This window comes from Lasiodiplodia theobromae, assembly GCF_012971845.1.
Source record: "Lasiodiplodia theobromae strain AM2As chromosome Unknown scaffold_17, whole genome shotgun sequence".
Classification (NCBI taxonomy): Eukaryota; Fungi; Ascomycota; class Dothideomycetes; order Botryosphaeriales; family Botryosphaeriaceae; genus Lasiodiplodia; species Lasiodiplodia theobromae.
The window spans coordinates 927,313-953,742 of NW_023336377.1; the positions used below are offsets into that span (position 1 = coordinate 927,313).

The following is a 26,430-nucleotide window of genomic DNA, read 5'->3' on the forward strand; positions in this document are numbered from 1 at the left end:
TCAATAGCAACAGTGGCGACTTCTCTTTTAAGCGCCACTCGGTGATTAGTGGCATACGATCTTCGATCTTGCATGGATTCATCTGACTCTCTGAGACCATAATGCTATCCACGCTCAAGAATCACACTTTTTCTCAATTGCTTCATAATGATTGGGCCACATGGAGTAAGTGATATCCCTGCATCTGCTCATCACGTATGCGAACGGGTGGCCCGCGTCAAGTCTCGTGCATCAGTGGCTTGTCCACATGTCCCACATTCGCTGTCACACACGACCACGGTGCTTTTTCCTGACAGTTAACGTCGCACAGTCACACGTTCGAGAGCGGCAGAAAACTACAAGATGCACTAAATCTTAAACCGCATCTCTGGGATCTGCTCGTGTCTTTCAGCCGACTATCCTGGCTCCCGGTACCGAGACTAAAACCTGGTTGGCCAGGACGCATTTGTGAATTTCCGCATCAAGGATTTTCGCCAAGCTGAAAAGCTTAGGATCGCACGACTAGCGGTTATCTTACCGCATGCGGTGATACCCAGGGGTGTGGATCACGCTCGAGTCGGGAAACGGCCGCGGTTTAGTTAAGCTCAATAGCCACAGCTCCCTCCGCTCATCCTTCGGCTATGTGACAAAGACTTGGTGTGCATTGTTGCCCTTCTACCGAACTTCCCCGAAACAGTTCTCCTGTGGAAAAAAACAGGATCATTTTCCTCTTCTGGAAAAGTGGTTGCGAGAATCTTTGCTGTGCGCCATGTTTTGGGGTTCACCCCACATCTGCATGTACATCTGTTACACAATGACCACTTGATTGACGCCATATGGTCATAATCCTCCTTGCCAAGTATCGGGGTGTAGGTCTTCTCATCGCCACTATCACGAACATTGCAGTAGTGCACCAGAGCTGAAGTTCCAACTAGAGCAGCACAATGCATCACCCACTCGTCTCTACCACCCTCAGACTTACAGGTCTTGAGTATGATCCTTCGTCCTGAGTCTCTGTCAATGGTTAAATATCTCTCGCCCTCCAGGTCTTCGGAGCATGCAATCACGAACAAACACTTCGCTTCAGTCCCACCAAGATGTCTTCACTTACGCTCGTCTTTACATCCCTCATTCTTCTCCTCACCCCAACAACACTTTGCCAATCTCTCCCCACCGTCTCCACTCCCCAGGGCATCTACCGCCCCAACACTACTATCTCTGGAGTTGAGCAGTTCCTGGGCATTCCCTTCGCGGAACCCCCCATTGGCAACCTCCGGTTCGCAGACCCGGTCCCCTACGCCTCTGGCAACGCTTCTCGCGTTATCGATGCAACGGATTATGGCCCAGCATGTGTACAAGACCCCCGATTCGTGATCAACAATACAATTAGCGAGGACTGCCTGAAACTCAACGTCTTCCGGCCCGCGGGTACCAACAGCACGTACGTATCCCCCTCATTTCGTCCTTCTTCTCCCCCTCAGTTCCTGCCTTCAATTCCAAAGCCATCCCACTGAACGAACCAACCACAGCGCCCAACTCCCGGTCATGATCTTCATCTACGGCGGCGCCAACGTCGGCGGCCAAGCCAAAGCGTACAACGCCCCCGGCCTCGTCATGCGCGGCACGTCCACCAACTCCCGCGTCATCGTCGCGACGCTCAACTACCGCACGGGCGGGCTGGGTTTCCTGTTCAACAGCCTGTTCGCCGGCAAGGGGCTGATGAACGCCGGGCTGAAGGACCAGCGCCTAGCGCTTGAATGGCTGCACGACAACATCCGCGCCTTCGGCGGCGATCCCGCGCGCACAACCATTTTTGGCCAGAGCTCCGGCAGCTTCAACGTCTGGATGCAGGCGCGCTACGCGGCACACGGCGGGGCGGGCAAGGACTTGTTTCGTGCCATGATTATGGAGAGCGGGGCGCCGGCGAGTTTGGCGCTCAGGGGTAACCCTCCGGCGAGCGGCGACGCGTACCTCAAGCAGAGCTTGGTGGCGTTCGGGTGTCTGGACAGTATTTTGGTGACGCCTGGGGATGCGGCGTTGGCGTGCTTGAGGAGTAAGAGCAAGGAGGAATTGACGGCCGTCTGGTTCAATCAGTTGAGTCTGCTGAACCAGGGCATCGATAATTTTGTGCAGCAGAACGTTGGGTTTGGGGTTGATGGGGTGTGGTTAGATGGCCCCGACTACTGGAATGAGACGATCGTGCCGATCCCGATGGTAAGTCGAAGTGTTCTTCTTTCATTGGTCCCGCAAGATCTTGTGTGACGAGGAGAGTGCTATGTGGTTGCTGACTTGAGCAATAGGTTATCGGAAACACTTTCAACGACGGCAGCACATACGGCCTTGTCCCACTCAACCTTGCAGTCGGACCGTATCTTAACGCAGTCGTAGCAAGTAAGTCCACGCCTCGGGAAGGAATTTCAGTGTTCCGAGTCCAGTTCTTCTTTACACAGCCCTGCTCAGCCATCTAACCTGAGAATCAGAGGACCTCCGCACGAACAACCTTCTACTCACCAATCCAGTTGTTGCAACCTATCCCAATCACACGCCTGCCGAGAATGGCCGCGGCTACAACGCCGACATTACCAACACAGCCCTCTACTACATCGGCGAAGCCGTTCTTGGTGATACCGTTCACGTCATCCCGCGCCGTGTCACTGCCGCTCAGCACAGCACGGGCGCAGATTCCCCCGGACCAAACAGGGATGGTGTAAACACCTGGAGCTACCGCTGGACGCAAAGGCCCCCGCTGAGCGTGTTCAGCGAGCCCTACTACGCCTTACCGCCTCTCATACCGAACTTGATCAAGACTCGTGCAGGTGTTGTGCATGCTTCTGAATTGGCGTATCTCTTTGGAAATGTGAATGGGTATTCGGATTCGACGGCAGGAGATCGGAAAGTAGCCGCGCTGCTACAGAGCATGTGAGTAATGTCCTTTTGAGAGAACGGGAGGGAAAGACTTCGAGAAAACCGGCTGACAAAGGTGAATTCTACAGGTGGATTTCTTTCGCTTACCGTCTGGATCCGAATGGCCATGGAAGTAAGTGAAATGCAGCTCGTTCGAAAAGCCACTCCTTTTTCGCTGACTGATTTCCACGCAGTTCCGAATGTACCTCACTGGGACACCTACAACCCCACCTCTGCCAGGGTTTTCAATTTTGAGGAACAAGGATCCACGACTTCAAACATGATTGCTGACAATCAACGTTTGGACAGCTACGTGAGTTCACACTGCCCTCTGGTCTTCTCATCCTCCCATTGTTTCATGTCCCTCATCTCCGCTGCCTTCTAATTTGCATCACTACCTCGGCCAATAATTCAACTCGAAGCGGCGACGCTAATTGATGATATCCTCGTAGAACGCGTACAAGAATGCTGCCGCGCAGGCGGGACTACCACCTCTGCCTCCTATCAGCGCATGAAAGGAGACTCTACCCTGCATACAGTTCTTTAGGACTCGATATCCCTTGTTCGCAATTGACGTCAGAATGATTTGAATACTTAGTAACAAGATCCTTTGCGTGATTAGCTACGCAATTGCTGGGTGGCGTTTCAATTCACTCATTAAACGCCCCCAACGTCTTGCTCAATACATGAAAGCCTTTTTTTTTTCCTTATGTTTTATTTGCTTTCTAGCAGAATGGCGGGATAGTAACAGCGCACGTACGAGGTAGGCCTTTGTATAATAGCCTACAAGACAGTTGTTTGGAACATGTATCCGTTCAAAGAACAATTGGAGATCGACTGATATTCATCGAATAATATGGCGTTAAACAGTGAGAATTGATGAATTACCTCTGCGCCATCTAGCTGAGCGACGAAATGTTCTAATTAATACATGCTGAGGTTTCAAACAAGCCATGTGGTCTGAAATGGTGTGACTGTATTTTGTGTTCGAAGACAAGTAAATGTATTAAGATCGGTATTTAATGTTAGAAACCCCGGAATGAGACGCAGCGATGAGTATGAGCATTCCTGAGGTTAACACATGGTGACGTAGACTTCAATGCTGCTGGCTGTTTGGGCGGAGTAAAAATGATGGACTTAGATATCCACCTATGTAGTGAGCGGATTGAAAATTAAAAGATGTATGTAGATATTTGCAAAAGGTGACATGAGGAAATAAAAGCGAAATTAAAACGCAAATAGAGTTCAAATTGTAGCTTAATGGTCACAAAGTCTCGGAGTGATAGTGATATACGCCCGCTTTGTCTGTTAAGATTGAATTGTTGTAGTTCTTAGACGAGGGAAATAGTAACAATCGGTTTCTCTGGAAGTATTCTCCGCAGGAGGTCCATCTCCAATCCCATACTGGCACCAAACTTTGGTGTTGCGGCTGATTGTTCTTGCCATACTGTTATGGCTTCTGCTCCGTCCATTGCACCGAATAAGAAACAATCGCCTATGAGCTCGTGGCAAATCTGCATGCCAGATCTATTTATCCGCCGTTTATGAAAGTAGCCGTCACCGCGTCTGAGTATGAAAGGAGTCTGTGCACCAAGCAAGGCGTATACTTTGTCTGAAGAAGAAATTTGTGCCGGGCCTATTCCAAAGCTTCCATTATCTGCCATGAAGAATGCTCGTCGGCTTGTCGCCATAAGAATGCTTTGCTTCACATTGAGAGTAAACGGTATTCTCCAGAAGCACATGCTCTTAGGAAACTGTTCCTCCATTGAATGTCGAATCGAGGATATTTCGCTGTTCTTGGCAGCTTCTTCTTCCCCAAACGGTGATTCTGGTTGATGTATGAACCACAAGGCAACCTGGTAGAGATCTTGGTCATTGATACGACGGCAGCCAGAAGAACTGCGATCTATGGGGTATGCGATGTCCCCACACAGTGTCCTCATGAAGGTAGACCACGCAAATGGGGTTTGAGACTGCCTCTTTGCATGAATTACCCATGATTGGATCGTGGGAATGAGGTCTGTCTCAGACATGTTTACAGGACCTACAGAGCGTACTTTACTAAGCACATATCCCTGTAGGCTAAGGATTCCGGCGTCGAAGTGTTGCAGTAGACGCCGCTTGATCGTCAAATATTTTTCGATGGCTTCTGTGCAAGTTGGCGCTCGGCTCAAACCCGGTAGTCGTTGAAAGTGATTCCATGTTAGATTTTTACTCTCATTCATGTGGGAATATGGGGTTTCGGATTGACTGGAAGCCACTGACTGGACGTAAAACGAGCTTTTGTAGGTAGCTCTGTAGAGGTCGACGGTCTCGGCACGTTGTCGATCAAGATCATGATATTCGGCTGACCAATCTGGCACCCAGGAGGGTAGATCTTGACGAGACTTTCTTCCAATGTCTCCATTCAGAATGGACAACGACCCGGTACTACTAATTATTCCGATAGCCGTACGCTCATACACAGTTGCAACGTCAATGGAATAATCAGAAAGTACAGGCAAGTCACCGCGGACCAGACCGAGAAGTGCATAGACTTTGTCTCGAGCATCTGTGGCCTTTCTGCCACTGAATTGGCGAAGCAGAGGGAGGAGAGTCGTCTGCTCACCGCTGGTCCAGCGATTTCGCATGGTCTCAATTCCGAGTATCGTCTGGGAATAGAAGTCGAGAACTTTTTCGTACTCAAATGGAATGAGTGATATAGTTTCAGAAGCCTTTCGAACAGAATACGCCTTTGCTGCTCGTGTGAACATGTCCCAGGTCGAAACACATGATCCATAGATTATGGTGACATCCTTCGGAACCACAGCTTCCTGCAAAGTCCACATTCGATCCCATCACCGACAGCGCATCAATTGCCGTAATGCCTCAAATAGGCGACGGTGGTACTCGGAGTCAGCCGCGCATCTCGAAGTGGTATCAAACCGGGCGATACTGTGAATTAGACAGAAGACCTCGAGAGCTTCGTCCATTTTAGGAATCTTGGGAACATCTTGTCGAGAATAGCGAGCTGCAAAAGAGCTCAGGATATTGTGATCCGCTTTGGGCTGAAAGAACGTGGGCTTCGATGACACATTCGATTTCGAGTTTTGGGCCTCGCCGAGGTAAACTACGACTTGGCGAGCACTGGTGAAGATGTCGCGCATGAGTCCGACTTGGTGTGTGCGTTCTTTGTCGTCTGATTGATTGATGCACAGCGCGTCTATCCACACGGTGGCAGTCCCGTAGGTCTGGCGGAGTCGTCGAAGGGCCTGATGGGCACTTGCAGTTACCTCGCGGCGCTCCCGATTCAGAGAAATCGATCGCACAAGCTTCGGAGATCCCCAAGCGTAGGAAAGCGCGTCGAAAACAGGCTTGTTGGGCAGAGATGTGTGGATGAGTTCGCACTCGATTTCGTCGTGCCATCCTCCTGGTGCAATCTTGAGAAGGCGGATTTCCAGAGCGTGGAGTTCGAAGTAAAGAGAGGCTTCTGCAGACATGCTGTTCTTCCTTGGTTGAGTATGCTGTATTGCGTTGGTGGTATATAGGGAGTGGAAACTAGGCAGCAAGACGTGGCTGAGTCCGGGCGCCAAGAAATGAGGTTCCACAACACGCTGGCAAGAGTGGGTCAAACTTCTCCAACCAGCTTCAGCTGCTAATTGGATAGTGTCGCGCTGACCGACCTCAACTCTATTGTTTGGTCATATAAGTGGCTTTGTTGTCGCGACAGGCTTACTTCACATAGAAAAGTCCTGTGAAACCAAGGTAGTTGATCAACAGCCACTGCCCAGAACACCAGTCAGTTAATTTGCAATTATTACTGATGACTACAAAGCTTCTTGCTCCTTATCCTCACTGCTCCCTTTCCTTGAGTCCACAACTTAGAGACCATAGGTCTGGTATGGTGTTGAATGTTGAAATGTGGAATTTGGCGGGACCATGTATGCGTCGGAGCTCGGGCCTATCGGAACGCAATGCTGCAAGGGAAGGAAGGGAACGGGCCTTTGCCATGACGACATTTTTGCCAACATTTCAGTGCAGTTCGCCAGCTGAAGACAGCAGTGCGAGCGAGCCAAGCAGTCAATCTCTTGTCAAAAAGCTTGGTGCTATGTCGAGAGGTGAAGAAGGCGAGAATTTGCTGGTAGCACAAACGTTGGTGCATCGAGGTACATTTGGGCCTGATCGGTGATTTATGGCGTGACGCGTTTTCGATGAGGGCCGATTGGCGTGATGTGGGGATTCCGTGAGGCGATCGCCGCGGGGACCGGACTGCCTCCGCACTTCCGAAGCTCTGGCCGACTCAGAACGAGCGATATTAATAATTGGAGTCACAGGAAAAGATCTCCAGAAGAAGTCGTAGTGGCACAGAACAGCTCGTTCGGGAAAGTGGCGGGAGTGGCCAGGGACACAGAGTTTGGTCACTAAGCAGCGCAGTTCTAGAATGCGTCACAGCGGGCCAATGAGGGGCTGGTAAAATAAACAGACACCTCGGGACCGCCGACTAAGCCTCCCGCCCCACTTCTCCACCCCCGCTTCGTCCCGCCACCCCGCTCTCTTTCCATACCTCGCACGTCACTTAAATGTTGAGATGCCCATTGCCCGCCTCCCCGTTAAAATCCTCCGCGTCGCCCTTCTTCACACCCGTCATCATCGAAACATATCATCGTCAATTGCAACAATGGGCAGCAACTTTGTCGAAGGTTGCCCTGCACACGCATCCGCTGGCGGAGGCACTCGGCCTGCCAACCTCTGGCCGGAGCAGCTGAAGCTGAACATCCTCCGCCAAAACCAGCCGGCCAACAACCCGCTGGGCCCCAAGTTCGACTACCGCAAGGCATTCGAGAAGCTCGACGTCAATGCTCTCAAGGCCGATCTGCACAAGTTGATGACCGACAGCCAGGACTGGTGGCCCGCAGACTTTGGTCACTATGGCGGTCTGTTCATCCGCATGTCGTGGCACGCCGCCGGCACCTACCGCGTCTTCGACGGCCGGGGAGGTGGCGGAGAGGGCCAGCAGAGATTCGCGCCGCTGAACAGCTGGCCCGACAACGGCAACCTCGACAAGGCACGCCGCCTGCTGTGGCCCATCAAGCAAAAGTACGGCGACTCGGTCTCATGGTCGGACCTGTTGCTGCTGGCCGGCAACGTCGCCATGGACAACATGGGTTTCAAGACGTTTGGCTTTGGCTTTGGCCGTCCAGACACGTGGGAGGCCGACGAGTCGGTCTACTGGGGCTCCGAGAAGGACCTGTTCCCCAGCGGAAACAAGGATCGCTACAATGGCGACACGGACATTCACAACCGCAAGCTCGAGGAGCCATTGGGCGCCACTCACCACGGTCTCATCTACGTCAACCCCGTGGGCCCAGACTTCAACCCCGACCCCGTCGCCGCAGCCCGCGACATTAAGACTACCTTCGGCCGCATGGCCATGAATGACTACGAAACCGTCGCCCTGATTGCAGGTGGCCACGCTTTCGGCAAGACACACGGTGCCGCTTCCGACGGTGACAACCTGGAGGCGGGTCCCGAGGGTGCTCCCATCCACCTGCAGGGCCTGGGTTGGCAGAGCAAGTACAAGTCCGGCAAGGCATCCGACCAGATCACCAGCGGTCTGGAGGTGACATGGACGACGACGCCGACCAAGTGGAGCAACGGCTACCTCACCAGCCTGTTCAACAACGAGTGGGAGCTGACCAAGAGCCCCGGCGGCGCCTGGCAGTGGGTGGCGAAGAACGCCGACGAGGTCATCCCGCACGCCTTCGACAAGAACAAGAAGCTCAAGCCCACGATGCTGACGACGGACCTGTCGCTCCGCTTCGACCCCACCTACGAGAAGATCTCGCGCCGCTTCCTCGAGAACCCGGACGAGCTGCACGAGGCCTTCTCGCGCGCCTGGTTCAAGCTGCTGCACCGCGACATGGGTCCCAAGGCGCGCTACCTCGGCCCCGACGTGCCCAAGGAGGACCTGATCTGGCAGGACCCCGTGCCGCCCGTCGACCACCCGCTGGTGACCGCCGGCGACATCGCCTCGCTCAAGAAGGACGTGCTGGCCACGGGCCTCGACGCGTCCACCCTCGCCTTCACCGCGTGGTCCTCCGCCTCCTCCTTCCGCAACAGCGACAAGCGCGGCGGCGCCAATGGTGCCCGCATCCGCCTCAACCCCATGAACAAGTGGGCCGTCAACAACCCGACCCAAACCGCCTCGGTCCTCCAGAAGCTCGAGGGCGTGCAGCAGAAATTCAACAGCTCCGCGTCCGGCGGCAAGAAGATCTCGCTCGCCGACCTGATCGTCCTCGCCGGCGCCGCGGGTGTCGAGAAGGCGGCCAAGGACGCGGGCGTCAACATCACCGTCCCCTTCACGCCGGGCCGCACCGACGCCTCGCAGGAGCAGACGGAGGTCGAGTCGATCGCGTACCTCGAGCCCAAGGCCGCCGACGGCTTCAGGCAGTTCGGCGGCTCGACGCAGCGCGTCCGCGCCGAGCAGTGGCTCGTCGACCGCGCCAACCTGCTCACCCTCACCCCGCCCGAGATGACCGTGCTGGTCGGCGGCCTGCGCGCGCTGAACGCCAACTACGACGGCTCGGATAAGGGCGTCCTCACCAAGACGCCGGGCAAGCTCAACAACGACTTCTTCGTCAACTTGCTCGACATGGGCACCGAGTGGAAGCCGACGGATGCCTCGCAGGAGACGTTTGAGGGCGTTGATCGCAAGACGGGCCAGAAGAAGTGGACCGCGTCCCGTGTTGATCTGGTGTTTGGGTCGCATGCGGAGCTGAGGGCTATTGCGGAGGAGTATGCTAGTGCGGGGGTCAAGGAGAAGTTTGTTAAGGACTTTGTTGCGGCTTGGGATAAGGTTATGATGCTGGATCGCTTTGATGTGCAGGAGGAGGGGCTGAGTGCGAAGCTTTGAACGCTGAGTGTAGAGAATGGAATGGAATGCTAGTATGTTGATAGTCTCCTCCTTTTTTTGTGACGGTCTTTGAGCAATGAGCAATGGTTTTGTTTGAAATATCAATTTGGTTTTTCTTGTTATAATGCATCTCGACGGCAAGCGTGATGACGTATGTGAAATCTTCAGAGACCCGACTCATGTTTACGAGCCTTACTCGCGCCTACGAAGCCGGCCGGCTTGGTATCACGCTACAAGTTTCCTCAAGCGCACCAATTCTCCTTGGATGTCCCGACCTTCTCTCCTAACATGTTGTATACGCGGCCACGGAAGCAGCAGACCATTCTACGCAACCACTTAGAACGGTGGATCTGTTCATCTCGACGCGGAGTACCGTCGGTCCGGCCGTCGAGTCTTCCGGAACGGCACCACGGATAGAAGATCCGCACACGATTCCCTTTCGCGACGTCGGTTAGAACAAAAGGGTGTTTCTGCTACGCGACTAATAGGTGGGCTTTCGGCAATTTAGTCCCGTTTGGGCGGAGCGCTCCGCACGCGAGGTTTCGAACGATGGGAGCTAGTGCCACACATTGCCATTTCCGCCAATCATGCGAAACAGACTCCTGATGTTTCATAGTTTCGCCATAGGCCCATCCTTGCACTCTACTATAAACAGTATACACGTGTTTCGAGGCCCTTTAATTTTGCCGTGGGGTAATGTCTTTATAAGAGAGCACGACGCCTACCGGGCTCCGTTTTGGTCGATTTTTATGTATAGGGTTGGTTGTTGTAAATAATAGTATTTGCGGAACTTTCTTGTATAAAAAAACGACATCATGAGATCTTCTTTCAGCAAAGCTCTGCCGCTGGCGGCCACTCTCTTCCTTTCCTCCGCCAAGGCGCAGACCAATGACACCAAGTACCTTCTCGTCTTGTAAAACTCCCCCCTCCCCTCCCAACCTCCACCACCATACCGAAAACTAACATCGAAAACAGCGGCGACTCCTACTCCACCGTCGGCTTCTGGCCCGGCGGCGACCAACCCTCAGCCAGCAGCCCTCTCGGCAACCCCGCCTTGCCCGGCACGACGACGAGCGGCGGGCTCAACTGGGTGGGCCAGGTGACGTCGACGCTGAACACGACGCTGACGCTGACGTGGGACTTTGCCGTGTCGGGCGCGACGACGGACAAGGACATCGTCGACAGCTACGCCAGCGCCTGCGTCGACGACCAGGTCGACCAGTTCGACCAGTACCTGAGCGGCAAGCCGCCCGGCGACGACTCGCTCGTCGTGTTCTGGACGGGTATTAACGATGTTGGCGAGTCGTTCTGGGATGGGACGGCGGCGCCGATTGAGAAGGTGATGGATCGGTATTTTGAGTTGTTGACGCATCTGTTTGATGCCGGGGTGAAGAAGTTTGTGTTGTTTACTGTGCCGCGTATGGACTCCCCCTCCCTTCCATTTTTGTGTCGGAGCGAGCGAGAGAGAGAGAGAGACGGACGAGCTAACGCAAAACCTCAGCCTTCAACAACGCCCCCGCCTTCGCCCAGCAGGACGAGACGAAGGTGGCGCAGCTCAAGAGCGACATCTCCGACTACAACGCCGCCCTCGAGACGCGCTTGACCACCTTCAAGGCCGCCAACAGCGGCGCCCAGGGCCAGGTCTTCGACACGACGCCCTCGTTCGAGAAGGTCCTGAGCGACCCGTCCGCCTACGGCTTCACCGACACCACCTGCCAGAGCAGCGACGGCACCTGCGTCTGGACCGACTCCTACCACCCCAGCGTCAAGGTCCACGAGCTGGTCGCGAAGGCCTTCATCGATGCCATCGGTGATTTGTGGTAGAGGAGAGTGATTTGAGGAGGCATTGAATTATGCGATGTGGAAATGGGATTGGAATTTTAGTCTTCGAAATGCACATATTTGACTTATCGGCACAAGCAATGAGGAATTAGGTCTGATTATAACGTCATTAAAGAATCTACAAAATTCTTCTACGAATGCAATGGACGCAATGCATAAAAGGAGAGGTGCAGAGTAACGAAGTGACAAGCCGCTGCTGCGGGCGCAGTGGCATTGAAAATGGAGGTCTTGGATTTAGCTGGGGTATTTTTCCTACGGCGCAGGAGTTAAGCTCAAGCATGTATCTTTTTCAATTGACTGATGGCATGCACTTATACAAGCAAGAAACACCGGATCGGAATCAATGTACCATAGTTTGCCAGTATGGCGATCACTCTATTCGCCGGCTACAACTGAGGCTTAGCCTTCTTTCTGTTGGAAGAATATCATGACTGTCATCACTGTTGTCATGACTGCAAGATAGGTGCTCATAATCCCTGTCGCACCTTGAATATCTTGTTTGGCAACTGCGTATGCCAGAAGAGGACCAACACAAATAACGAGCAGAACGAAAACTGTCCACATGATCTTGACTGGATCGGGGCCCTCAATGATATGAATTCCCCACGCCATCGCCAAGTCATCTGTCGTCTTGAACAGAGATTCGTTGAGCTTTTTCGGCAGCCGACTGAGCCAGACCGCTCTCCCAAAAGGATCCGGCTCGGCAGTGCATTGCGTGAGATAATGAATGAATGCCGAACTTGGCATTGGAAGTGGGGGAGGGTTTGGAGGGCAAGGGTCATAATGCCATGTGGCAGCAGCCACATCATCCGCCGAAGGTAGCGAGGGTTCGTTGAAGATGTGTACCTTGCGGCGTTTTTCCAACCCAAATGAAACAAACTCTATGGCGGCAGGCTTGAGCATGAAGTGTTTCCTGATACGCGAACCGCGAATTTGTCTGTAGCGCTGGCGCACTTTTTCGAAGAGCATCGTATCGGACGTTAGGAGGCTCACTTCCACTTCTCCGAGACTTTGACATGAATTTCCTGTATTGATACAAAGCTCCAAAAATGACCGAAGGGGTGTTGAGCTGGTCATCCCAGCCAAAATGCCGTGGTCATCAGTATTTGATAGATTGGGGTGGTTTGTTAAGGAGTTTGTAGGATGATGTGCGTGTGAACCATTTCTCATATGCGCAGGATATGGAACACGAAATCCTGAGAATGGGTACGTCGCTGGGTGTCCTTGTGGAGATCCGTTATTCAAGGCATCGGAGAGAGTCTCAACGGCAGAAGGGTCCGCATCGGACATATCGGCGTACATGTCCTCTCCACATTCCTAAATCTATCAGCGTGTGATTCGAAACAAGGGTGCTTAAGTAGACTTACGCATTGCCAGGTGATTCTCATATTGTGGGCCGGGATCGACGGCCTCATGGCCATTTTTAATGTTTTGCTGAGCCAAGTGAAACCAAGAATTGATTTCAGACTCATGAAAATGTCTTGGGCACCCATTTGATGGCCGGGGTTTTCCTCTGCTTGCGCGCTCGTTTGTTCGTGCTTTTCTGACCGGTCACCTTCAAGTATTTGGGTCCCATAATATTCATTTTCTTGGCCAGGGCTCGAGAAGAACTGACTTTCACCTGATGCGCATGAAAGCGAATCTTCAGTTACTGCATCACCATACTGGGATGCAGTGTAAAACCCCGTGCGATCAGACCTTGCATATTGGTAGGACCGTATACTTGAAGCGTATGAGGTTGGAATCTGCACGTCAGGTAGATCCCGATTCCAATAATATCCAAAGAATCCGGTGATCGTAAATGGCGTGTGAATGGGTCGTGGTCTCGCTCAAGCCCGACCAGTGGAAGCTGCGGAGGCCCCATGTTGGTTCTGGGACCCTGCCTGTCTTTCTCTCTGCTTGCATGCCCAGTCAGCTCGTATAGCTCTGCAGTGGAGCAATATTTCACTTACTCTGGTTGGTCAAAGTCCACGTCAAGCTCGGCGTCCATAGCGGCTGCGCTTGGGTGATGAGAGAACTGGTCGCAGAAAGATGTGGCAGCAGAAATGCGCCCGCACGGCTGAGCCTTTTCTTTGCATGGCAAGGCTGAGACCTCCCCAAAGCGGTCAGCCCCGCCTGCAAAATGCATGCAGCACGTGCAGGGCTCAGCCTCAGCCCCTCACTGAGACGGTGTGACAAGCCATCCACCGAATGCACTTGTCGGCATTGCATCAATTTGCGGTTGTCGTTATCGTTTTACTATAGTTCAATTTCTCGGCAGTAGAGCGACGCGTTCTTTGAATACCGTGCGATCCGCTTCTTTGTACCAATAGAAGCCACGAGCGCGGAAAGATTAGTCTGTGGTTGCCGTAGTAAGGAGCCAACTTCGCATCTGCCAGATTCGATTGGTGAGCATCGCAAACACCACCAGTCCTTGTCGAGGATGACACCAGAGCTGATGTTGTTACATAAAACCCTTATTCACACTTTTCTCGGCTCTATAGTTTGTCAAGCAGCCAGCGCTTAGAGCAAAAAAAAAAAGATCAAGCGGGCTAAAACATGTTTCACGCGCGCAGATGCCGTTAGAGTCTTTCGATAGGTGCTGTTCCGCCTCGGAAAAGCAACCAACAAAACGGAATGACAACGAAGCCTCCCTGAGAGATGGTAGTTGGTATGACATTTGATCTAAGTAGCATTACTTCTTGCTTATTCGGTGTGCGGGTGTCAGTAGCCAGTGCTAACTAGTCTTTCCGTTACCATCGTTTTCTGTGGATCCTGTGGACGTTTGGCTCTGTTGATTTTTCTGCCTCTTATTCAAGTTAAGAAACGGGGAGATGATGGAATGAGAAATACTCTCTTCTGGTTCACTCAGTTTCCAGTTTTACAGGGCGCAGGAGACGAGACGCGGTTTCTCGATAACTCTAATTGAGAGTGGTTGAGTGACGAAGGGCCGAACCGTGACACGTGGTATGCGAAAGGGCCTTCCTAAATGGTAAGTTGACGCATGTTGCTTATGCATCATTACTTTTGTCCGCTACCCAACCCGCTAGCATGCACCCCTGTGAGACATGGCAGCTTGGCTGACGTGAGAGTTGTGAAGGGAGATAGAAAATCAATTATTGCGTGGTCGTGGAGGGGCTTCTCGCGCCGTGGCTTGTTCTACTTCTATTCGCTAAGCAATAAGCTAAAAGTTTGGTCATCCTTTTGTTCCTGCATAGGGCTGTGATCCTGCAGCCGGAGCGTTCGGGGGGCTGAAACGGAGATGATGTGAACAAATGTCGGCCTCGTTTCCCACGAGAATACAAGCAAAAGACTAAGCTTTGCTTTTTAGCGGACATCAATGCACGATTGCGTCAGCTCACCTCCCGTAATAAGCTGACCGCACCGAAGAATTCGCTCGACAGCGCGAGAACCAAGCCGTGGGAATAAGGCTTGGCCCACTATCAAGCTTGCGGGAATAAACTGCGGGGCATTTTCTTTCGGCCCAGGACATGGTACTAAAATCTCACAACACAGGAAAAGCAACTCTAATCACACCGTGCACAGTGCGGAACTTGCTCGTACCAGCAGTATACGGTAGTACAAATGAATTTCCCCTGCAGCTAATGATCAGCTGTGATGTCACTTGGTCGAACACCGATGTATCGACGGATTTCTTCTCTTTCTTGAGTTAGTCTGCCTGCTTGTATGCTTGATCAAAACGCTTTCTAATCACGAATCATCTTTAAAAAGTATTATGTGTACCGCGCTATAGATCATTGCGTGCATATCACAAATATGTATATATACTGTACTCGCTTGTTGGCTTTCAATTGAGGGTATGAAGTTCTCCCAGCACGGACGAGAAGCCTCTGCAACAGAAGACATTTTGTGTGCCATGATGCTTATTAATTCTATCACTCGCAACATCTTTCTTACTGTGTTCTTCATCTTTTTGGTCCCCAGTACCGTCGCTAGTCTCTTTCCCCATGCCCCTGACAATCCCCTTCTTAGCAGCTCCTTTGGAATTCCTGGTGTAAATGCCACATATGATGTAGGCACTCTATTTCTCCTTCGTTTTCATTCCCTCTTTTGTCGAAAGGAAAAGAATAATAAGAGAAAAGGGGGAATATGAATCAACAGTAATTAATGGCACCACGTAACAGTACATTATCGTCGGTGGTGGCACGGCCGGACTCACCATTGCAACGCGCCTCTCCTCGACTCGAAATCTCAGCGTTGCGGTCATAGAGGCCGGAACCTTCTATGAAATATCCAACGGGAACCTGAGCGAGGTGCCGGCTTACGATCCTTGGTTCACTGGTAAAGACGTCCATGATTGGCAACCCGGCATCGACTGGGGTTTCGTAACAGTGCCTCAGGTAAGTGGGTGCTTTTATCTATGGATTGATCCTCGCATCGGGAAGGGTGTTCGATGCGTGAGCGAAGGAGTTTACCAGATGTTTAACGCTGCGAGCGAAAGGCATTTTCAAACCGTTCCGCTCATATCACGCGTGGGAAGACGCTCGGCGGGTCATCAGCACGGAATTATATGGCGTATCAAAGGTCAGTGCTAAATCCGTTAATATATCGAAAGCCATCTTACCATCTTCTCTAAGGGGAACGGTCGACTCCTTCGCCAAATGGGCCGAACTCGTCAATGACAGCTCCTACCTCTTCCCCAATGTCCTCCCTTACTACCAAAAATCCCCGCACTACACCCCTTTCAACGCCAGTCTATACCAAAACGCCACCAACGCCCAATCTCCCTCCTCCTTCTCGCCCTCCGGCGGTCCTCTCCAAGTTTCCTTTTCCAACGCCGTCGATCCCTTCGGGACATGGGTGCTGCAGCTCTACCAGGCCTTCGGGATGGGCCTGATCCCCGGCTTCAACGACGGAGCCTTGCTCGGCTCCGCCTTCATGACCTCGACCGTCGACCCTTCCACCGGCATCCGCTCGTCCAGCTCCAGCAGCTTCCTCCAGACCGCTCTGCAGCGCAACCTCGCGCCGACCATCTACACCAACACCCTAGCCGAACGAATCCTCTTCACCAACAGCACCACCCCCCGCGCCACCGCCATCCGCGTCACCACAGCCGGCACCTTCGGCACGCCCTCGCTAACCTACACCCTCACCGCGCGGCGCTCGCTCATCCTCTCAGCGGGGGCGATCCAATCGCCCCAACTCCTCCTCGTCTCGGGCATCGGAAACTGCACCGCGCTCTCCACCCTCTCCATCCCCTGCACCGCCCACCTCCCCGGCGTCGGCCAAAACCTGCAAGACCACGTCCTGTTCGGGACATCGCACCGCGTGCACCTCCTCACCGCGTCCGCCGCCCTCTCCAACGCCACCCTCGCCGCCGAAGCCATCGCGACCTACCAGGCCACCGCCTCCGGCCCCCTCTCCCTCCCCGGCACCAGCGTCGTCGGCTGGGAAAAGCTGCCCGCCACCTACCGCGCCGCGCTATCCAACACCACGCGCACCCTGCTCGACGCCGACTTCCCACCCGACTGGCCCGAGATCGAATGGCTGCCGATGAGCGCGCTGTACGGCACCGGCGACGACCCGATCCACACCGACCCGCGCGACGGCGCCAACTACGCGACGCTCAACACGGCGCTCGTGGCGCCGCTGTCACGCGGGAGCATCCGCATCGGCAGCGCGTCGATGCAGGCGCCGCCGCTGATCGACCCGGGGTGGCTGAGCCACGCGGGTGATCGCGAGGTCGCGGTGCAGAGCGTGCGGCGGCAGCGGGAGATGTGGGGGTGGCTGGCGGCGCGGGGCGTGGCGGAGGGGGAGGAGTACTACCCCGGTGAGGAGGCGGTCGGGACGGATGACGAGATTGTGGAGTGGTTGAAGCGCGCGGCGTCGACGGTGAATCATGCGAGTTGCACATGTAAGATGGGGACGCGGGGCGATGAGATGGCGGTGGTGGATGCGGAGGCGCGGGTGTTTGGGGTGGAGGGGTTGAGGGTGGTGGATGCGAGTAGTTTTCCGCTTTTGCCGCCGGGGCATCCGCAGAGTACGGTGTATATGCTGGCGGAGAAGATTGCGGAGGGGATTCTTGTGGAGGAGGGGTTGGTTGGGGATGGGAATCTGAGTATGCCGGTGAGGGATAACTGTGTGGGTTGAAGATATTAAAAGAGTTTCGTCGCCGCGCTGAGGGTGAAAAAGAGTATGGAAACATAAATGGAAAGAGAATCGAAAGTTACCTCCTGAATTTGGCATCGCCGCACTACTCCCCATTCTTGTTGTTCTTCATCTCTTCACTGACACTTCTTAATATGCTGAACACTTCGGCAACTACACGTCATTGATTTTCCTTCAAGTTCGCAGTTGCTGTAGATAGTAACGGAGTCTGCAGTTCTTCCACACTCTTACGCTTGTACCGATATGACTTACAATTCAACTAGTCCAGTGTCCACTAAAATACAATTCAACCGTTCAAATAGGAGAGCTAAAAGATCTGGATATAAAACCACCTAAAAACCGCGTTAGATAATGAGAGCACATCACTTACACTCTTCAAAAGACACTCCCCCCACCACCATCCTACACAATCCGCAACTCCTCCAGCCCCACCTCCCCCCTCTCCAACCACTCCATCGCCTCCCCCCTCATCAACCCCTCCACATAACAATGCGACACCGACCTCCACACACCGCCCCTCTCTTTATCCCGCCTCAGCAGCACCGGGGCATAGCACCCCGGCACGACAGCCACAACATCACCCACGCGTGCCGGATGGATACTCGTGCCAAAGCGACCACGGCGGGTAGTGAGAATCGGATACACAATCCCGGCATGCTTCTCGAGCGCAGTGAGGAACTCAGCCTGGCGTTTCTCGCCCAAGCACCCCTCCTCCTCCCCCTCTCCCTCTCCCTCTTCAACCCGCGGAAAGAAATCCCTGAACCGCCTTCCCGGCCACGGCGCATAGAGCGCGTCCAGCCTTACGCGAAACTGCTGGAAGTCAGCAAAGTTAGCGTGGCGCAGGACGGGGCCCCAGCCGCGGGCGACGAGGATGCGTCGTTGCTGGATGCGGTGTTGCTTTTCATGCTCGTTTTCTCCTTCTACTTCTTCTTCTTCTTCTGCGTTCAGCCGCAGGCCGTCCAGCCACGGGATGTCGAGCATGGTAGTGGCGGCGGCGAGGCAGTCGAGCGTAGCGTCGCGGTGGAGTGTGCGCACGATGGCCGTCTTGAGGTCTGCGTCAGGCGGCGGCGGCGTGGTGACCACCATTTCCTCAATCTGCTGCGCGGGCAGCAGCACGCTGAGCACGCCGGCAGCCCAGCCGAGCTGCGGCGCGGTGCCAGCAACAACGTCGCAAACGACACCCTTCACAACAAGCGTGCGGCCCTCATCCTCGATCGACAAGCCCAGCGGACGGGGATGGTGGGGCGTGGCGTCGCAGTTCGTGCTCCACAGGTACGGGTCCCAGCGGTCTGCGAGGTCAGGCACCCAGCTGGGGACGGCGTCGACGAGGGGCGAGGCGAAAGGGGAGGCGGGTGGCGAGTTGCCGGCGAGGACGAGGTCGAGCGAGTCGAAGCCGCGCACGAGGGCGGCGGCGAAGTCGGCGAAGACGCGCTCGACGGGTAATGTGTAGTCGGGCTCGATGTGGCGCGAGACGTAGCGCGGGAGCAGGCCGAGCAGGCCGTACAGCTTGTCGCGCGGGTCCGTCGTGTGCGCGAGGCGGCCCAGCATGAGGAGGAGGCCCAGGTCGTCCATGTCGGCGCGCTTCTGCTGCTCCGCATCTGCCAGCTGCTGGCGCTCCTGGTGGCGCACGGCGAGCTCCATGAGCTTGAGGATCTGCCAGGCGCTCTCGCGCTTGCGGATGGCACCGGCGATGTTGTTGGCGCAGGCGAGGAAGTTGCGCAGCGGGATGAGGCTGAAGACGTAGGGCCCGAACAGCAGCGACGCGTTGAACGGCCCCAGGCACTTCTCCTGGATGATCCACGTCCTGGTCCAGTACGTCACCGTCACGAGCCGCTCGACGGCCGCGTGCAGCGCCGAGCCGAGTTCGCGGTCCTCCTTCTTCAGCGCCTCTTCGACGGCGGCCTTCGTCGTGGAATCGTCGCGGCAGCGCGACACCAGCGTCTGCAACTCCGCCATGCCGTCAGTGGTGTCGGTGGACTGTAGCTCGCCCAGCCAGATGGTCACGATCAGAGCGCGGCTGAAGATCTCGCCCATGCGGCGCACCTGGCGGCCTCGTTCGCGCAGGTCGCGCTGGTTGATGCAGATGGCGTCGACCCATAGCTTCAGCCCGCCGTCGGCGTAGTCGGGGTGGCGCGCGAGCCGGCGCAGGGCGGCCTCGAGGTTGCGGCCGACGTGGAAGACGGTGTCGTTCAGCAAGATGGGCCGCGTCTGCGACTGGTCGCCCCAGGTGTAGCTCAGCGCGCCGTAGTCGCCCCACGCAAAGCGGTAGTAGCGCGGGTGCGCAGAGGCTCGGTCCGGCGGCGTGTCGGCTCCGCCGCCTAGCGAGCGGTGGTGATGATGATAGCGGTCGTTGGCCTCGGCATGCCAGAGGTCGTAGCTGTTGCGCCGCGACAGCGTCGGCGGCGTCGACACGACGAATTGCGAGTAGTCGTCCAGCGCCTCGTCCAGCGAGACGTGCTCCAGCCTGCACCGCACGAGCCCTGCCTGCTCCGGGCATAGTGAGAGCACCCGGATTTCGTTGCGTGTGTCGTCCAGCGGCTTGTAGTCAATCATTGCTGTTGCCTGGCTACATTCTGTGCACTGTGTTTAGTTGTTGTGAGGATAAGCACTATACCAAAACTAGTAAACCGCTTCGGCGATAGAGACAGATTGATCGAGCCGAAGGATAATCCATTATCTATTTAAAACTAATTGAATAGGTTTGACATTATAGCTCCCTGCTTTCAACGTGCTGCCGGCGTCGGCTGTCTGGTGCCAGTAAGGGTCATAGTATGCAACCTAAAAAGTTTAAAGTTCCAGTTGCCCGGAATGCTCGCCGATCTACAATGACATATTAGCACTCTATCACCCGGGTCGCTTTGTTTGATTTACCTTTCCATCATAGTGGCAGGAGGAGGAGGACTCCTAGGCGTGATGGCCTCGACCATAGTAGCAGTTGGAGTTGTGACGGTTTCGATCGTAGTAGCAGTCGGAGGAGGATTCCTGGCCTCGAGCCTCCTGGTGCCAACCAAAGGAACGACGCCCGCCTCGGCGAAGGCCAGACCAGGCGGCGCAGGAACGGCGGCTGAGAGGGTGGATAGGAACCCAGCGGCTATGATAAAACTGCTAAGCTTCATGTTTGTTGGTAGTTGTCGGTAGTTTTCGGTCGTGTCGGTAGATGTTGGAAGGTGGTGGTTGGTGCTAACGAAGGCGCGAGTTCTTGACCATAATATATACCTGCGGTGGACGAGCTGGACAATTCTTTCATACCAGGTACCGTGGGAATTGGCGGTTGGACCCCGGACTTCAAGTTTTGCCTGCAGAAATCTGGGCTTAACCGCCCATTTCTAAGGTACGGTTTCAGGGCTCTGAACCGCAGTTGGGTCGGTTTTCACCTGGCTTTTGCTCACTTTACCAGAACCCTCTCTATTGCACTCGTTGAGGGAGAGTTACTTGCCCAGCTGTAGGCCGTGAGCGAATATGTGACGCAGGTGAACATGACTGTGGTATAGATGCTGGTTGGACAGCTTGAGAGTTGAGTACTGTACAGCTAGCGCGTAGTAACGCTGTCGTCTGTCTGCAAGCTGTAGGCGTGAATAGTCCAGGGCGACGTACTCGTGGTACAGGTGAAGGAGAGATAGATATTCGAACCATAGAAAAGACGGGGGCATGCGCCCAGTGTCTATGAAACAACCATGTGGGCAGCTGAAGCCATCATCTCCATGCTAACAATCATACATTCTGGTCCGGGCAAGAGCTTCTTTTGCCCATGACATGGGCCAAAAGCAAGATCACGCTAGTCTTCGGCTACGACAACTCTCTGTGGCTGCCTCGCAGGTTTCTCCTATGCTTTGACCGCGTCGTGGTCTGATTGTGGCGCTGTACATTTCGACTTCCTAATCAGGAAATTTATCGTAACCATAATTAAGATCTTCCTGCCGACACACCCGACCCACCCCGCATCTCGGGCCGAGTTGTGGCTGAAAAGTACGTGCTCTGCATCACCAGTCCGCACCACAAGAACAAGAGCCCACTCGGTCCACCAAGGAGTGTGCTGTTTTCGACGCTTGAAGTTTCCATCAAGATACTCTCACTCTCATTTTCTCTCGGCCATCACCAACTCCGCTGCGTTCTTGCATTGTATAGGTGTCTTGCGCAGATAACATTTCTTAGGGCTTCAGGTTGGCTGCGCCACCGCTACTTTGCCGAGATCCCGTATTACTGGAAAATCCAAAGGAAATTGCAGGCCATCTTCACATTTATTCCTGAACCGCTAAGGCACGTAACCCAGCTGGCAGAATGATATAAGGCTTCCGCTGCGGCCACATACGATCGACAACTTCAGCTTTCCTCCAACACACTTCCTCGCCCAACAGTCGATCTTGACTAGTCAAAATGGTGAGCTCCAATCTACCAAACTTCAAAAACCTTGCGTGTACATGGATGAAACAAGAATTGAGAGCAAAGGGCTAATATACGGCAATTGCATAGGGCAATTTTTGCGCATATCTTCTCGCTTTCTTTCTGGCCCCATTGGCCGTCTGGATGCGGCGTGGCTGCGGTTCCGACCTGCTTATCAATATCGCCTTATGCTGTCTTGGCTGGTTGCCAGGTGTCATCCGTACGATCTCTCCACTAGAATTTCCAACACCAAGCGAGGTATCCATACTGACTGCAATTCACAGACGCTTGGTACATTATTCACCAGGGCGACCCTCCCGAAAACCACGAAAACAATGCTGTTTGAGTTCTTACAAGAGAAAGAGAAGGAGGGAGAGGAAGAGACGTGCAATAATGCTTAAAGATAACGTCGAATGCACCACTTCGTTTTGTCATTTAAGATTGTGATTCGCGGCTGCCAATCCCGAATGAAAGTCTACGATGTCACGTAAACAAGAAGTATACGAAACTAGCCATTGAGCTACCAAACTAGAAATTATGCCAGTGCTCCTGTGCCCTCAAGAGGCCTCATTACGGCGCGGTTCAGTGAGTAGCTGACCGTTGCAAATAAAGCACGCCATGCTGAGTTTACTCTTCTTCATCGGAGTCTTCCTCTTCCTAATCAAAGTATTCCCCTTCCTCATCCTCTTCCTCCTCTTCCAGATCTCTCTCAAACAGCTCCCGAAAAAATATTTCTGTAACCCAACTTCCCGCCGCCCTCGATAATCTATCATTTCTGGGGTTATCACGGCCATCTTCGCCATCGAAGGTTCCCTCTTGAAAAATTTCCGGTATTTGATGGTCATCAACGATCCTGGCCACCTCGTAGATCATGCTCCTCCGGATCCACTTTCCGGGAGAGACCCACGCTCTGCTGATATTCTCTAGATGCATACGGAAGGGGTAACTGTAGCGCAACTTCCTTGCAGCGATAATCCGGGAGACGAAGTTCAAGTACATGAATTTTTCGCGAGGGCGGCAGTCGTTTCTGAACTCGAGAACGGTTCCATCGAGATCATTCCAAGTCATTTCGCCCGGATGTGTAACCCTCGCTGTACGGAGCGACTCCTTCAACAGCACCAGCTTATAGTCGGTGGGGCTTTCCTGGTTGCTCTCACCAACCGGTACAAGAACAAATATGCCCTCGTCGAAGGCAAGCTCCATGGGTTCGCATAGGAAAAGGCAATTGCGCATATCGAATAGGATCTCTGCTTCCTCCTCTTCTCCGAAGATCATACGCAGTACCTCATTCGACATGCCGTACGGTAGAATGTTCGCCGCTTTCATGACTTCGCCGGGAGCCCAGCAATGCATGACAGGATCCCAGATCTGCTCCCGACGCTCCATGAAATCAGGGTATGAGACCTTCCTCACAGCATCGTAGTAATGCAGCACGTTCTTCCTCCAACTGCCCTGGCTGGGCCTGTAGCTGCGCTTCTGGGTGATGGGTACGCAGAGCAGCATTTTCAGGATCCTCTGGCATTTGTTCCAATGGATTTCGCATAGCTGCTCGATCGCTGAGTTTCTCTGCTTATTCGCCGAATCCAATAGGAGTTCCTGCTTGGTCCGCTCCCTCGTCCAGTTGCGGATATCAGTCTGAAGAATTCCCACATCTTCGTCTGTTAGATTGCGTTGTGCGGCTCTTTCAGCCACTGTGGCCGTAAGTGATTGTACGTGGACATCGGCCTCATCTCTTTGGGTTTGAAGGACGGCAATTGCGGATTCGACCGTATCAAGAGCACGCTGACGGCGGGAACACCCAGGAGTGTTGCCTTGAGAGAGCTCCCGGTACGTCTGGAGGGCTTTTTCGGATGCCTGACGGGCAATGTCAAGCATATCTTTGTACTTTGCTTCTGTCTTTTCGTAGAATGGCTCCGGCTGATTGAACTCGAGGGGTGTGGTGAACGGCTCTGGCATAATTGCACGCGAAGCGGCAGCGCCCGTAGAGGTAAACGAGTTAGCCATGATGGCGACGACTGTTTGGTGTCAAGATCTGGGCGCCGCGCCAACTTTAATATGGTCTGTCGATGGATTGGGATAGTCGAATCCATCAAAGTTTGCCCCCGGCGAAGCGCGTAGCTGGGTCTACTTATAGGCGAATAGCCTGTAATTCAAATTAGTACCGTGTCCTTATTGCTATAAAACTTACTACTAATATTGCTGCTACTACCGCGGTTTTCGCTACCGCTATTTTCGCTACCGCCGTAGTTTTCGCTACCGTGGTTTTCGCTGCCGCCATGCTTTTCGCTGCCGCCGCCGCCTTAGATAGCGGGTGGCGGGTAGTAGGTAGTAGGTGGTGGGTAGTAGGCAATAGGCGTAACGGTTTAGAAATAGTAGCCGAGAAGACGCGTGCGAAAAACACGCTAAGACGCGAGCTCACATAACTACAGTTTTTCTTGGCCAATAGGAGCGTGGCAAGATTTAAGGCTACCTAAGCCTAATGTGACGGCCGAGGTTTTTCCGTTCCTTAGAGCTGGGCTAAATTCCCCAGCTTCGCTTCGGACCTTCGGCCCTCCGCTTCGCCGGGGGATGAAGATGCAGCGCAGACAGAAGTGCAACTCCAGTCAAAAGTGGAGGAACGTGCAGCGCTGCGCCTCCTGAACCGAACACGCCCTCATTAGAGCGTGTCTGAGGGATTTTACTTCTGACGAGTAAGTAGCGACTCCATACAGGCTCCCTGGACGTATCTTGGTCCACCTTCACCTTCCTCATCACCGCCACCAACTTCATTCTATGAACACATTAGCAGACACGTTCGCAGCCGTCCTCGCAACTATAGCCGCAGGCCCCCGCTTCTTATACAGAACGTCGCGACGATTTCCAACCTCCTCTACACACTTCGCTAAGGATGATCTGATAGTGGCGCCATAAAAGACTTCACTATCCCTCCATGCCAATGAAATGTTGTAAGCATGTGCAGGGTAAAGTACATATGCTTGTAATAGCTTGTAATAGTGCGTTAAATTTATGCGTTTACAGATCATTTGAGTCTTGAAATTCTAGCAAAAACCACGTGCATGTGAGATACTGAACAACATTCTGTGTGCCAAACTTGCCCTCTTACTTTGCTTCCCCCGGTTCCCCAACTACTTCGGTCCCACCCCCGGTGGAGCTGGATAAACCGTCAGCTCAAAAGTGTCTTCTTGGTACCCATACGCCTGCGCCTTGCTCACGGGAACATCAATCGTTCGTCTCCGATTGCGCAATAACCAGAATCCCACGCTCATCAAGAGCGCAGTCCCCAATATGCTCGCCGCAACTGCGCCGACAACGGCACCCATGGATACGCTGGATTTATCAGATCCCTCTTCAACCGAGGCTGTATACAGGGAATTCGGCTCTGTATATGAAGGCCGAGTGGGATATGGGTTGAAAGCTGTCCGAGATGAGCTCCTAGTGGTGCTTGATGTTTCCGCGGTCGCGCTGGATGTTGTTGTTGTCCATGCATCTTCGGTTGCGCAGGAGTAGGAGCTGCAGTCTTTCTGGGAGTTCTGGGCGCATTGCGATTCGGCGTACTCGCACTCGAACGTTGGTATCGTACCACGGTACGCGGCGAAATTAATTTTGGTGATCGGAAAGCATTCGCATTGGAAGGATAAGTCATCCTGGATAAAGAGGTCAGATACCCTGCACCGTATTTTTTATTGCTCCTCCCGCAGCTTGGGCCATGAGTGGCAGACATACCGGTTCACAAGTGTTCAGGTCTGCCACACCATCACACAGGAAAACGCATGCTCGTTTTTGCGAATCGCACCATGCGTTTTTGGTTGTGGAGTTGAGCGATGACGGATCAACTGTAGGTTGCGATATGGAAATAGAAGACGTTGAGGTTTGCGCTTTTGCTACCCATGCCAGCAGCGCAAAGGTGAAAACGGGGTGAATCATCATTGTTCCTTTTGTCGCACCATGCGCTGGTGTGTTTGAAATCCTGAGAAGATATATTCGTAATATGGATCGGCTTGAGTATTCGTCTCGAAGGAAGGCGGTGCCAGTATGGGATCCGTCAAGGCAGTATAGCTCACTTTATGGATTATATATCCTTCCCTATACTGTCACATGCTCTCGCTCAGGCAACAAGAGGCTGTGTATATTTCTGGCGATGGACGGCAAACTCGTAAAGATGAGGGACGCCTGTGCAAAACGCCCACGTATCATCAATGAATCCGGTGCAACAAGAACGGACCACAACAGCCGCTAATCAGAATATCAGATAGTGCTATTCGGGTTATTTTTGTGCGACTAATAGCTGAATCAGAATGACGGAGATAATCCGCTTTGGGGGGGGG

At 53.7% G+C, this 26,430-nt stretch overlaps 7 protein-coding genes across 7 annotated transcripts; 4 read left to right on the plus strand and 3 right to left on the minus strand.

Annotated features, from left to right (window-relative positions):
- Nucleotides 1–1,076: 1,076 nt before the first annotated feature.
- On the plus strand, nt 1,077–3,398 carry LTHEOB_6205 (Alpha beta hydrolase fold protein; the record flags this gene model as incomplete). The annotated part of the gene is made up of 7 exons (XM_035515436.1): nt 1,077–1,420; nt 1,509–2,193; nt 2,280–2,370; nt 2,460–2,898; nt 2,973–3,016; nt 3,078–3,196; nt 3,336–3,398. The coding sequence occupies 7 exons, from the start codon at nt 1,077–1,079 to the stop codon at nt 3,396–3,398; spliced, it is 1,785 nt and encodes a 594-aa protein (XP_035373336.1).
- Nucleotides 3,399–5,720: 2,322 nt separating this feature from the next.
- LTHEOB_6206 (Heterokaryon incompatibility protein) lies at nt 5,721–6,362 on the minus strand (the record flags this gene model as incomplete). The annotated part of the gene is made up of 1 exon (XM_035515437.1): nt 5,721–6,362. The coding sequence occupies one exon, from the start codon at nt 6,360–6,362 to the stop codon at nt 5,721–5,723; it is 642 nt and encodes a 213-aa protein (XP_035373337.1).
- Nucleotides 6,363–7,540: 1,178 nt separating this feature from the next.
- On the plus strand, nt 7,541–9,775 carry LTHEOB_6207 (Catalase hydroperoxidase; the record flags this gene model as incomplete). Its single annotated transcript, XM_035515438.1, has 1 exon — nt 7,541–9,775. One exon carries the CDS (start codon nt 7,541–7,543, stop codon nt 9,773–9,775), a length of 2,235 nt encoding a protein of 744 aa, XP_035373338.1.
- Nucleotides 9,776–10,590: 815 nt separating this feature from the next.
- LTHEOB_6208 (Lipase GDSL) lies at nt 10,591–11,599 on the plus strand (the record flags this gene model as incomplete). Its single annotated transcript, XM_035515439.1, has 3 exons — nt 10,591–10,688; nt 10,751–11,193; nt 11,277–11,599. The coding sequence occupies 3 exons, from the start codon at nt 10,591–10,593 to the stop codon at nt 11,597–11,599; spliced, it is 864 nt and encodes a 287-aa protein (XP_035373339.1).
- Nucleotides 11,600–15,473: 3,874 nt separating this feature from the next.
- Nucleotides 15,474–17,707, plus strand: LTHEOB_6209 (GMC oxidoreductase; the record flags this gene model as incomplete). Its single annotated transcript, XM_035515440.1, has 3 exons — nt 15,474–15,629; nt 15,742–15,957; nt 16,142–17,707. 3 exons carry the CDS (start codon nt 15,474–15,476, stop codon nt 17,705–17,707), a joined length of 1,938 nt encoding a protein of 645 aa, XP_035373340.1.
- A 420-nt stretch (nt 17,708–18,127) lies between these two features.
- On the minus strand, nt 18,128–20,841 carry LTHEOB_6210 (Heterokaryon incompatibility protein; the record flags this gene model as incomplete). The annotated part of the gene is made up of 2 exons (XM_035515442.1): nt 18,128–20,291; nt 20,597–20,841. 2 exons carry the CDS (start codon nt 20,839–20,841, stop codon nt 18,128–18,130), a joined length of 2,409 nt encoding a protein of 802 aa, XP_035373341.1.
- Nucleotides 20,842–22,762: 1,921 nt separating this feature from the next.
- On the minus strand, nt 22,763–24,109 carry LTHEOB_6211 (uncharacterized protein; the record flags this gene model as incomplete). The annotated part of the gene is made up of 1 exon (XM_035515443.1): nt 22,763–24,109. The coding sequence occupies one exon, from the start codon at nt 24,107–24,109 to the stop codon at nt 22,763–22,765; it is 1,347 nt and encodes a 448-aa protein (XP_035373342.1).
- Between the last annotated feature and the right edge of the window lie 2,321 nt (nt 24,110–26,430).